General features: G+C 43.2%; 1 protein-coding gene across 8 annotated transcripts in view; it reads left to right on the plus strand.

Moving 5' to 3' along the window:
* Positions 1 to 12,883, plus strand: part of ITGB4 (integrin subunit beta 4) — a 159,313-nt gene that overhangs the window by 43,499 nt on the left and 102,931 nt on the right. For all 8 annotated transcript variants that reach the window (XM_033962471.1, XM_033962470.1, XM_033962472.1 and 5 more), the window contains exons 5-8: positions 123 to 327; positions 3,015 to 3,111; positions 3,232 to 3,403; positions 9,986 to 10,249. In XM_033962471.1, the coding sequence (XP_033818362.1) occupies positions 123 to 327; positions 3,015 to 3,111; positions 3,232 to 3,403; positions 9,986 to 10,249 (738 nt within the window). The remainder of the gene's footprint in view (positions 1 to 122; positions 328 to 3,014; positions 3,112 to 3,231; positions 3,404 to 9,985; positions 10,250 to 12,883) is intronic.

Here is a 12,883-nt window from a genome sequence, read left to right on the forward strand (position 1 = left end):
TCTGACCCAGTAAGGCTATTCTTATGTTCTAACTTAATCTCAAAATACAGAAACCCTCATAGCCCAAGAGGCTATTCAATTTCTTTCTCTCTCTCTCTTTTTTTTTTTTTTTTTTTATACAGGATATTGAAATCAAAACGCATTTGAAGAAAACCCAAGTGTCTCCTCAGAGGATGTCCATGCGCCTCAGGGCCGGTGAGGAAACTACATTCCAGATTAAAGTTTTTGAGCCCCTGGAAACTCCGGTGGACCTTTATATTCTGATGGATTTCTCCTATTCCATGTCTGACGATTTGGACAATCTGAAGAGAATGGGCCAAGATCTGGGTAAGGTCTGGAAGAGAAATCCTGTCCTCTACCATTAACCTCCCTAGCACCCTTCCCCACTGCTCACATGTAGCTTGCACGAGCAGGGTTTATACTGGGGAGAGGGGCAGAGAAAACTGCCCCTCCCCCAGGAACTGGTAGCTTTAGACAGTGGAGTGGGGGCAGGCGAAGTTCGTGACATGAGTTGTCACTTCATCGGTTCTGATTAAAGCTCTGGAAAAGAATATCAGCTTGTGACGTCCCCTTTTAATCTCCCATTCACTAGTTTTATTGTACTGCCCACATAAACCTATTCATGGTTCTCTAGGTCCAAACCAATGCAGACATAATGGTCCAAATTCTGTAACCAGTGCCTAATGTTAGGCACCTGTTTTGGAGGCGCCTATCTAGATTGAACGACAAGCCCAAATAAGCTTTTTAATCAGCTCTAATTGAAACATAGGCGCCTGTCAAGAAAGAGCGACTCTGTAACAAGGCACCTCTATATGATTTAGGCGGCTTTCCAAAAAAAAATAGGCACTATGCATGTTAGGCGTGGGCGTGGCTACGTGTTAGGCGCCTTGTTACAGAATCGCTGCTCTTAATCTAATCTAATCTAATCTAATCCTTAGGTTTGTATACCGCATCATCTCCACGTTCGTAGAGCTCGACGCGGTTTACAGTAGGAGAAATAGGAAGGAACTACAACAGAAGGTTAGAGGTAGAAGTGTGAAGAAAATTTACAGGACTTGGGATGCCAAGATATAAGAGTTTCCTTGATTCCTAAGTTGGAGGGAGATTTACATTTTTTGAGAAAAGCCAGGTTTTCAGATGTTTGCGGAAAACTTGGAGGGAGCTCAAGTTCCGAAAGGGGAGGTAAAGTTGTTCCAGAGCTCAGTGATTTTGAAGTGGAGGGAGGTCCCTAGCTTTCCTGTGTGGGAAATGCCTTTTAGCGAGGGGAAGGATAGTTTTAATTTGTGGGAGTATCTGGTGGTATTAGGGTTTGAGGAATTCCAAGAAAGAGGGATAAAGGGAGGGAGGATACCATATAGGATTTTGTGCCTCGAGCTGGCTTATTTATTGGGCGCCTCCAAACTAGGTGACCAAATAGGTGCCGCTCAGCGCGATTCACTAAACAGCGCCCAACTGGACTTGAATCGCACTGAACGTTTGGGCACTTCTTATAGAATTTGCCCCAGTGTTCTTAAATATGCACAAAAAAATATATTTATAGTATATATACTTACAGTATATACTGTATACAGTAGACTCTCTGTTAACTGGAACTCAAGCAACCAGTAAAAAATATCTTAAGAAATACTTTAAATAAAAGTGAAAATAAAATCCATTTCTGGCTGAAATTTAAGTATAAACTTGGCACGCTGCACCTGAGTATGCCCACGCTTTGCCTATCACATGTCCGATAGTTTGTCTGGAACAGTTTAGGCCTAACTAATACTATACCCCATAGAGTATTAGTTAGGCCTAATTTTAACAGTAACTCTCAAGCAACCAGAAAATACATTTATCTGGCATCTATCAATCCTGATGGGTGCCGGTTAACTGAGAGTCTACTTTATATAATAATAATAATTATTATTTATTTCTTATATACCGCTATACCGTGACGTTCGAAGCGGTTTACAATAAAGATACATTTGACAGTACATGGAATAGAAACGGTTTACAATAAAGATACGTTTAGTCAGTACATGAGATGCAAGTGGTTTACATTAAAGATTCATTTTGTCAGTACATGGGATGCAAGTGGGTTACAATACAAGTGGTTTACTATCAATAGAGAGAGAGTTGGGTCAGCATTTGGAGAAGGAAGTTCAGAAAATGTCCAGCTCAGCAGTGCCCCTAGAGGAGCACAAGATCCTCACAGTTCCCTATCTTGAGATTTTATTTATTTATTTCAGTTTCTATCCAATTCTCCCAGAAGCTCTGAACTGATTACAATAGGACATTCACAGATTAAGTTTAAAAGACAAGTTTTATTTGAAATTTGATATACCGCTTAAAAAAAATTGTCTAAGCGGTTCACAGAATCATAGTCATTAAAATCAAGGGGAAGACATTAAACAATTAGACTAAATTGACATAAAGGAGACAGAAGGATTAGGGGAGAAATACAATTTATTAAAAGAGAGGAGGCCATAAACGGGTCAGCATACGAGGAGGGAGTTACAAACAAGGAGCACATAGAAGGAAGCTGAATGAGTGGAGTCTGTCCGCTGATGGCAGGTTTAGCAGAAGAGGAAGGCCTTCACTGCTCTTCGAAAGGCCCTTAGTGAGTCTAGTGAACTTATCTGTAACGATGACTAGGGCTTAAACCTCTAGACCAGGGTTGTTCAACGTCAGTCCTCGAGGGCCGCAATCCAGTTGGGTTTTCAGGATTTCCCCAATGAATATTTATGAGATCTATTTGCATGCACTGTTTCCACTATATGCAAATAGATCTCAGGCATATTCATTTGGGAAATATTGAAAACCTGGCCTGGGCCTGGCCTTGGCGAGGGCCAAGGCTCAATACCCCTGCTCTAGACTTATCCTTATCTGTTTCCTGCAGTTTGAGAAAAGCCATTCAAGTAAGTCCTAATCTTCTGCGTACAGTGATACGCTTATACACTTCATGCAACTCAGCCTCCAAGTGCTTATGAACCTGTAAAAATGCTCACATTGTTGTCTTTTTCTTCTTATCTCAGCTGACATTGTCAGCAGTCTGTCCAGCAACTTCACGATTGGGTTTGGCAAGTTTGTGGACAAGGTGACCGTTCCTCAGACGGATATGAGACCAGAGAGGTGCGTGAAAGGGATTCCTGGAGCCCTAGTGCAATGAGGCTTGTTAGTTATTTGCACTAAACAGTAGCTGTCACAGTTAGCCATGAGGACTGAACTCTCCCGCCTTTTCCCTTCTCTCAGACTGAAGCAACCCTGGCCAGACAGCACGCCACCCTTCTCCTTCAAGAACGTCATCCGCCTGACGGACAATGTCAATCACTTTCGTAGTGAGTTAGAGAAGGAGCACATCTCTGGCAACCTGGACCCCCCAGAGGGCGGCTTTGATGCTATGCTACAAACAGCTGTTTGCACAGTAAGTTTGGGCAGGCGAGAGAGTGAGATTGAAATGTATGGATGAATCAAATTACAATATTTTCTGCCAGTTCCCCCCACCCCACCCCTCTGTTCGAGAGCTGCAGGTGCCAAAATCACAGAGGCCTATAGAAATATCAAATCCCTCTGCACTTTTTTTTAATAGTGAATATTGTGTAAAATTAAAATTGCCCAGCTGTTCAGACTACACGTAGGAACATGGAATCAAAATGAGACTAGGTAATTGCAGTACGTAGGAACTAGAAATTCCTAGTCCTGTTCTGGGGACCCCACAGCCAATCAGGTTTTAAGAATATGTATAAGGTAATGAATATTGTGTTGACACGGATTCTTCAGTATTAAAGTGGAATAGCAGATAGCCCATATAAACACTAATGTGCCAATGAATTAAATTATGTGTGGTGTAGTCCTCAGTTTACACAACTACATGCTGATATCAAAGGCAGAGTTGTCACTTGTTCTACCCAAACACGGTTAGTTAGTGAAACATCCCAGGACTGCTACCCAGACGTGTTATAGTGAAAAAAAATGCACTAAATGTGAAAAATTGAAAAAAAAAAACACAATAAATATTGGCTGCTGCTGTTTTCAGGGTAGGACTTGGCAGCAGCTAATATTTATTGTGTTTTGGGAAACCCCGTGCTACGTAATCCTATAAATTCCTATGCAATTGCTGATAAAACAGCAGATAGGGACTCCATTTCTTTCAAGACACTGTAATCAGTGGCGTACCTAGGGTATGTGGCACCCGGGGCCCATCTTTTTTGACACCCCCCCCCATGTAAAGAAATATTTTTTGTAATGACCATGAAACAGAATAAATGGTCAGAATAGAAACAGGCAGTGAAAATTTTCTTATATTCCAAACATAACAACATAAATTATGTCTGAATTGTCATGACATCAGAAGTACATATGGAATAGTTGCAGGTGATGCTTGGGACAGTTCTGATTGTGTTAGTTCGGTTTTATGTGTTTTTTTAATAGAAGGGTTTTTATTTCTTTTTGAAGGTTTTGCAGTCTGTGGTCGATGTCAATTGGTTGTAGAGTTGGGGGTCGAGTGTTGCAGCTCGAATGGCTAGGAGGTTGTCAAACAGTTTTTTTCTTTTGACGTTTTTGGTTGGAGGGTGTGTGAATGGTGCGTGAGTTCTCCTAAGTCTGTTTGAAGTGGATTGAATTATTTAGCTGAAGAAATTAGTTACCCCCCTCATCCCACACACATTAATTCTCTTCCATTTTTGTTCCCATTATAAAAAACACTGATAAGTTCCCAGAAAAAAAATACATTAAAATAAGAAGTGAAAACAAAGGCCCCTACAGATGAGAACATAACATAAGAATAGCCTAACTGGGTCAGACCAATGGTCCATCATGCCCAGTAGCCCATTCTCATGGTAGCCAATCCAGGACACTAATACCTGGTCAAAACCCAAAGAGTAGCAACATTCCATGCTACCGATCCAGGGCAAGCAGAAACTTCCCCCATGTCTTAATAACAGATTATGGACTTTTCCTCCAGGAATTTGTCCAAATCTTTCTTAAAACCAGCTACACTATCTGCTTTTACCATAACTTCTGGCCACTTCATTTTTAAGTTTAGATCTTTCCTTTCAAACAGAGACCTTGCTAGATGTCAAATACAGCACAAGGTAACTTCACATGGACTTAGCTGTGCAGGAAATGTGAATCTCCTCATACACCCACCATATAGTGCAAAAATGTGCAAAGGTCTGTTTTTTTCTTTCAATCACTACATAGCCTAATGCCACACAAGCAGCGCTGTTACAAACATATTCTGTAGGTCAATGCTAAGGATAGCAAAGTTTCCTTCCTTGGACCAGAAGGAGATACTGATAAACCACTGGAAGAGATCCCAAAACAACACCCAAAGACCCACTCGGTGTGTGAACCAGTTGAGTGGAGTGGACTAACTGGGGGGTGGAAATGGGCCCGGAGTTTGCTCAGCAGAATTTCCCAGACCACCTCTTCCTCTCAACACATTGACACGCTGCCACCACCACCACTAGGAACACCTCACTGGGTAGGCCAGCTATGCTATAAACTTTATAAAACACGTTATTATATTTTCTTATAAAGCACATATTTTAACTGAACTCTCTGACATCCTCAGCCTTTCCATTCACAAAAATAGAAGGAAGAAAAGTTCCCATTTCCTGCTGTCTCATGTCCCCGGCTTATACAATATTTTTTTTCTGCAGACCCTTCAAAAGTCTGACCAAATCCTCGTTTCACTTGCATTATAAAGTACTGAGGATGCAATCTCTACCCAATCCCAGGTCCTAAAGTCTAAGACAGTAGCGCAAACTAATGCTGCAAGATTCAGGAAAAAAAATTTTGATTCGATTCAGCCTATTGAATTAGTTTTTTAATTCGATTTTCCTGCCCAGTTGGGTGATTTTTTTCAAAACTCCTGGTGGGTTTTATAGCTTTTTCACCCCCTTTGGCTTCTCCTAACCACACTGGCGCTGTGGTGTAAATAAAATAAGGAAACAAAAAGGACTTTTCCTCTCTCTGTTAAATCCTAGCTCACGTTTGCAGTCCAACACCAGCTCTGGCAGGATACACATTTCAAATCTGACATATTATAATCACAAAACAGAAAATAAAATTAATTTTTCTACCTTTTGTTGTCTGGTTATATTTCAAATCTTGTTGGTCCAAGGCTCTGGTTTTCTTCTGATAACTTGCTTGCCAGGATCTCCTTCTTTCTTCTTTCTGCATGCTAACCATCCATCTGCCAACTCTGTCCTCCCTTTCCATTTCCCTTCCCTCCCCAGGAAGTCTGGTATCTTTCCTTTTTTTCATCTCCCTCCACAGATCCACCTTTTCTTAACTACCCTTTCATCCAGCATCTCTCCCTCCTTCCCCACCACCCCAGAGTCCACCATCTCTCCCTTTCTTTTCCCAATTACCCTCCTATCCAGTATCTCTATCACTCCTCCACACCATCCCTTGTGTCCAATTTCCCTCCCTTTCTGTTCCTTCCCTCCCTAAATCCCATGGTCCATCATCTCTCTCCCTCTCCTCTATTTTCAGACCCATTATTTCTTCCTCCCCCCCCAAAGTTTGGCATATGCATGTCTCTTTGAACACCCCCTTCCCTCCGTGTACTTCTAAACCAGCGTCCCCCCCAAAGGCCTGTCCCCCCTTAAAGGCCTGTCCCCCCTTTGAAGGCCTGCACCCCCTTGAAGGTCTGCACCCCCTGAAGTCCTGCACCCCCCTTGAAGGCCTGTCCCACCCCCTTGAAGGCCTGTCCCACCCCCTTGTAGGCCTGTCCCACCCCCTTGTAGACCTGTCCCCCCCTTGAAGGCCTGCCTGCCCCCCCTTGAAGGCCTGTCCCTCCCCCTTGAAGGTCTGCACACCCCCCCGAAGGCCTGTCCCCCTTTGAAAGCCTGCCTGCCTGCCCGCCCGCCCCACCCCGAAGGACCGCTCGCCCCCCTGGCCTCCCCGCACCACCTATGAAGCAGCACTACCTATGCTACCGGCCTTGCCGTTCAGTCCCCCCCCCCCCCCCCCCGAAGGACCGTTCGCCCCACTGACCTTCCTGCACCACCTATGAAGCAGCCGCAGCAGGATCGCGATGCGATCCCTGCGCTACTTAGGCGCTGCTTCCTGCGCCACGGTCCCGCCCCTCCTCTGACATCAGAGGAGGGGCAGGACCGCGGCGCAGGAAGCAGCGCCCAAGCAGTTCAGGGATCGCTGACGCTGCGGGCTGCTTCACAGGTGGTGCAGGAAGGTCAGTGGGGCGAGCGGTCCTTCGGGGGTGGGGGGGGACTGAACGGCAAGGCCGGGAGCACCCCCTCAGGGCTGGCACCCGGGGCGGACCGCCCCTCCCGCCCCCCCCCCCCCCCCCTTAGTACGCCACTGACTGTAATCCAATCCTGGTTCCTTCCCATCCCCCAAGCATTGATGGTCTTTCGGTCCTGATTCTCCTAAGACCTAAGACCTTGGTCATCATGCCTAATCCTCGTGAGCTACCAACAGGTCATCTTTTCAGAATATCTCTAATGAATATGCATTAACCAATCAAATAACACGGTGCTAAATTCACTTTTTAAATAGTGTGATGCATACACAATATACCTACACAAATCGCTATTTGCTACTGTAATAATTGTTCAAATTTTATTACATCATTTTATCACATCATTACAATCACATTTAAATGGGCCATTCATCCTACACATATAAATAAGACCCTGCCGTCCCATTCAATCACCCCAAAGTCCACATTTTCACTACTTACATTCAAACTGTTTATTAAAGTTTCAAGAAACATACAAAAGCAGCAGAAACATATACAGGTCAGATAAAACAGGGAGAGCTGGAACAAATGTCAAGAAATTGTCCATAATCGCCTAAATAAATACAGATATGCGTCTAGAAATCAGCATAAACAGAACAGAGAAACACAATAAAGGCACAAGTGGTGCAGCGAGTAGACAGCAACTCTCCAAACTCTCCCCCTCACGCCCAACTCCCTCCCCATCCCCCCTCTACCCAATCCAACACCCCTCAAAGAGAAAAAAAAATAAAAATAAAAAAAGAGGGGGCGGGAAGGAACAAGCAAGAATGTGTAAGGCTGATAACAGATAAACTGCAAGCCCTCACCTTTGGAAAGGCCTAGACAATATATACCAAGATACCATACAAACAGAGCCCTGTACTCTGATGAGCCCTGAGAAGAAATGCAAGGCCTCTCTCCTCCCCATCCCCTAACAAAAAAAACAAACAAAAAAGGAAAATAGGAGGTCTTTATCCAGGGAGGGGCACCCCAGAGCCCCAACGCCCACCGCTCCGGGCAGGTCAAAGCCGCAGAGTATTAAGAATCAAACTCCGAATTCTAGGAGACAGAGAACAGATATAGGGCCTCCAGACCCGCAAAAAAATCTTGGACTGACGAAAGGAAGCACGCACCCGACCCCTCTCTAGCAACATCAAGGCATGCAGCCGATTGCGCCATGCCCAATACGCAGGAGGGTCAGCTGTCACCCACTCGGTCAAGATAATCTTTTTGGCCACCAAGCCTGCCTTCCGTAGGAATAAACTGCCTATACCAGGCGATAAATGAAAAGCCTCAAATTTGTCTAAAAGAAACCCCACCGGGGTAAGAGGAATGGAACAGCCCAACAGAGCCTCCAAAAAGCGCACATTTTCACTACTTAGATCTTCTTGCAAATCATTGCCTTATTGTTCGTGCCAGATTCCTCCGGTTTCACTCATATATCACAAGTTCAGCCTCAAGTATCTGTTCCTGAAAAACCAGAGAACACAACATAACAAGGAGATAGTTGAGAGTGAACTTGTGCTATAAAGGGGATCTGAGTATGGTATGCATTCATACATTATTTTTTTTCCTATGTTCCTTTCTGTTGTTTTGTTATGTGATTATTATACGTAAGTGTCAGATTGTTGCTGGGCACTGTGTTTTGTAGTCAGAGAAACCAGGAAAAAAACTCCACAATCCAAACAGAAGCAAACAAACCACAGCGGAGAAATACACAGTACTTTCATTTGCGGGTGTAGAGAGGACTATACGGAATCTTCACATGGCTCCTTTGAAGCAGGCCATATTGGCCAAAACACATGCGTGTCGAGCCATCACGCAGATTTCCATGATTGCAGAACAAAGTTGCACACCGACATTACTGAATTTCTCCACTGTATTTTGTAATTGGACTCGGGCACCTTCTGGAGCTGGTGTAAAAGTGGTGGGTGCCCTAGGCAAACTTTTAGCCTTATATTCTCCTCAATTAATTTTCAAGGCTGGTAGCCTGAAGCCCCCTCCCGCCAATATTTTGATAATTTGACTTTTGGCGGTATAAAAATGTGTTAAATACAAATAAATGATCATCATATTAAAACCTTATAACTTTTAACACTGGAGTGCTGGGGGGAGGGAGGTGGGGGGGTTCAGCTGGGAGGTTTAGGTTTCTGTGGGTTTTCGTGAAGGAAGGACACGTAAGACCCGATTGTTTCAGTATTTTCTCTTGTTAGTGGATGTTGGTTTGTATTGAACTGTATTTCAAAAATTTAATAAAAAATTTATTAAAAAAAAAAAAAAAAAAGCAAACTCGTCGGTGCTGATGGTTCATTGAATTTGTTTGACTCTCAGGATCTATTGTTTTAGTATGACTGTGGTCACTCTTTCCTGCTCCAGAGAACCGCCTGGTCTTGCCTAATAGTTGGGTCATGCACGAGCATCAGCTAACAGCTAATTTGGACCTAAGCTTTCAGAAATGATTGAGGGAGCAATTTTGCTTCCATCTCTAGTTTTTATAACCACCTAAAAAAAAAACAACCCCACAAATGTAGAGTGTTGGAGCTTAAGACCTTAATTGGCTTCTCGTGGACAATCAGTTTTGTGAAATCCGCACAACTTAATTTACAAAAGGCTCTGCATTTTATGAGCCTTTTGTAAATTATCCAGCACATTTCGAACATCGCCCCTTTGAACACGTCTTTTCTTATCTAAACAATCTATGCAAATGTAGGATTTTTATCTGCATATCTCACCATTTTGGTCCTTGTTTACTCTCAGGATAAAATTGGATGGCGAGAAGGCAGCACCCACTTGCTTGTGTTCTCCACAGAGTCGGCCTTTCACTATGAAGCAGATGGTGCTAATGTCCTAGGAGGCATCCTGACCAGGAATGACGAGTATTGCCACCTGGATGTGACTGGCTCGTATACCTATGACACCAGACAAGATTATCCCTCGGTGCCCACCCTTGTCCGCCTGCTGGGGAAGCATAATATCATCCCCATCTTTGCTGTCACCAACTATTCTTATAGCTATTATGAGGTGAGTGAGGGCAGGGTGGGAAGGAAGAGGCCATGCTGCTACGACTGTTGCCTTCCACCACCACCACAACCACCACCAACCCCATACACTTTGGCACAGTCAATGAGAGGAGATGGACTGGGAACAATTTTTTCATCTCTCTATGTTTGTGTCCTGGGCAATTGCACCCTCACACAGAGACTGAAATCACAAACCATTCCAACTGATGCAATAAAGTAGAGAGACTGGGATTGGGGGTGGGGTGGGGAGAGGGTTAAAATATGTTAGAAGTAGGAGATCCATTCAGGGATTAGCATCAGATAGAAAGCAAATTTGCAGATGCAGTTGATGAATTCTGTAATGAAAACAGTTGAACATATGCTGACCATGGAAATACGTTTCATTGAAGTAATACAATTCAGTACACTACAATCTTTATTTATATACTGCCAATACTTCTTATTAAGTACCAATTTTTCAAACTGATAGGTCTTTAGATCTTTTTTGGAACTCTTAAAGTTCATTTGTTGATTGATTCTACTAGGTAGAGTTTGGCTGCTTGATAAGTCCAGGTTGAATTGAAAATCCTGGTGTATTTTATATTTTTAATATCAGAAAAATGAAAGGTATGGTTTTGCCTTAAATTCAAAGTTGACTTTTTGGAGAATTTAAAAAGTTGAGGTATATAAGTGCCAGTAACTGATCTCGAGAAGAGAAGAGTGAGAGGGGATTTGATAGAGACTTTTAAAATATTAAAAGGATTTGATAAAATAGACCCAGAAGCAGCATTACTAACATTTTCAGATGTGGCACGGACAAGAGGTCACAGCCTGAAACTGAGTGGCACCAGGTTCAGGATAAATATCAGAAAGTTTTATTTCACACAGCGAGTTGTGAGCGCTTGGAATTCTCTGCCGGAGGATGTTGTTGCAGAGACTACTGTTCTAGGTTTCAAACGCAAGTTGGATGCACACCTTCTTGCAAATCATATTGAGGGATACGGCAATTTCGGGTCTCCATAGAGGAGTATCTAAATGGGCCGCCGCGTGTGCGGATCGCCGGACTAGATGGACCTCGGTCTGATCCGGTGAAGGCATTTCTTATGTTCTTATGTTCAATATGCTTTGCCTTCCTTGATTGCTGTTTGTTGAGCCCTGTGTTAGTCCAGTTTCGCCCTGTAATCCCCTATAAGTAGGGTGAGGACAAGGAAGATAATTGATTTCATGCACAAATAGAACTTTTATTTTCTCAATCATGCCAGAAGTTCTCAAAAATTAAAACTTACATTTCCCCTCTCTCAGCGGTAAAAGCAGAACCTTTAAGAGATTTAGTCATTCTTTTGCTTTTAAATTAACCGAATTCTGGAATGCTTTACCGCTTCCATTAAGAAGTTTAGGTTCTTTTGCTTTATTCCGGAAAGTTCTGAAAACTTTTTTGTTTGCTAATCATTTTGGAAATTAACTATTTCAGTCTACTTTTCCTTGTGAAGTTTATGTATTATGTTTTACATTATTGTTAACCGAGTCGAGCTCCTCTTGGTTGATGGCTCAGTCTATAAAACTAAGGGCTCCTTTTACGAAGCTGCGATAGCGGTTTTAGCACACGCTTAGTGAGTGCTGAACTGCCACACTGGACCTTAACACCAGCATTGAGCTGGCATTAGTTCTAGCCGCGTAGTGTGGGTTTAACGTGCGCTAGAGAATGACACGGTGACAAAATTCATCACCGTCCCCGTGGATAACCACGGGAAATAAACCCATGTCATTTTCTAGTGTCTATTTCATCCTCTGTCCTTCTACACCATCATTCTTCAAAGCAAAGCTTGTGGGTCAGTGGTTGTGGCCATTCATACTCTCATTCTTATGTGAGCCAAGGATAATGAAGCCATTGTGACATCATTGATGTGATTGGCTCTTAGGCACTGGTGGAATGAGGCATTATGACATCACAATCTCAGCTCTGGAATGTTGCTGCTCAATCTCAGCTTTCTTCAATTCAAGGCTTGAGGGTCAGTGGTTGTGGCCATTCATACTCTGATTCTTCCCTCTCTCCTTAAAGAATGACATGAAGATGGTTTCCCACGGTTATTCGCGGAGACGGGAACGGTGATGAATTTTGTCACCGTGTCATTCTCTAGCGTGTGCTAAAGACGCTATTGCAGCTTAGTAAAAGGAGCATTAAGTTTTCGTTTAGTTTAGTTTAAATCAGCTCTCTGCCAGCATACATGAGAGAAGAATTGAAGCCAGGCCTATACAGGACTTTTCTAGCACATTTCAGCTTTGATCTCATTGAAAATTATTTTGCCTTATTAAGCCCATTTTCAGTAGGGTAGACCTACGCGGTCCTCTTTGTCAAATGTTATTGTACCCTCGGACTGAAAAATGGATGAATTTAATCACTGCTTGAGCACTATCAGTATTAGTTTAAAAAAGTGGAAAAAAATGCACCAACTTCTAAGATGGGGGAGGGGTGGAAGGCTGCCCTCAGCTGGTTTAGAAGATTTGAGTTGTGATTTGACATTGTTTCCCAGACCTGTCCTGGCCTTTCTTGTGTCCTGCTAAACATACCCCCTCTTTTACAAAGGTGCGCTAAGCGTTTTAATGCGCGCTAAATGCTAACGTGCCCATTTATAGTCTATGGACGCGTTAGTGTTTA

Source organism: Geotrypetes seraphini, chromosome 10 (assembly GCF_902459505.1).
Source record: "Geotrypetes seraphini chromosome 10, aGeoSer1.1, whole genome shotgun sequence".
Lineage (NCBI taxonomy): Eukaryota > Metazoa > Chordata > Amphibia > Gymnophiona > Dermophiidae > Geotrypetes > Geotrypetes seraphini.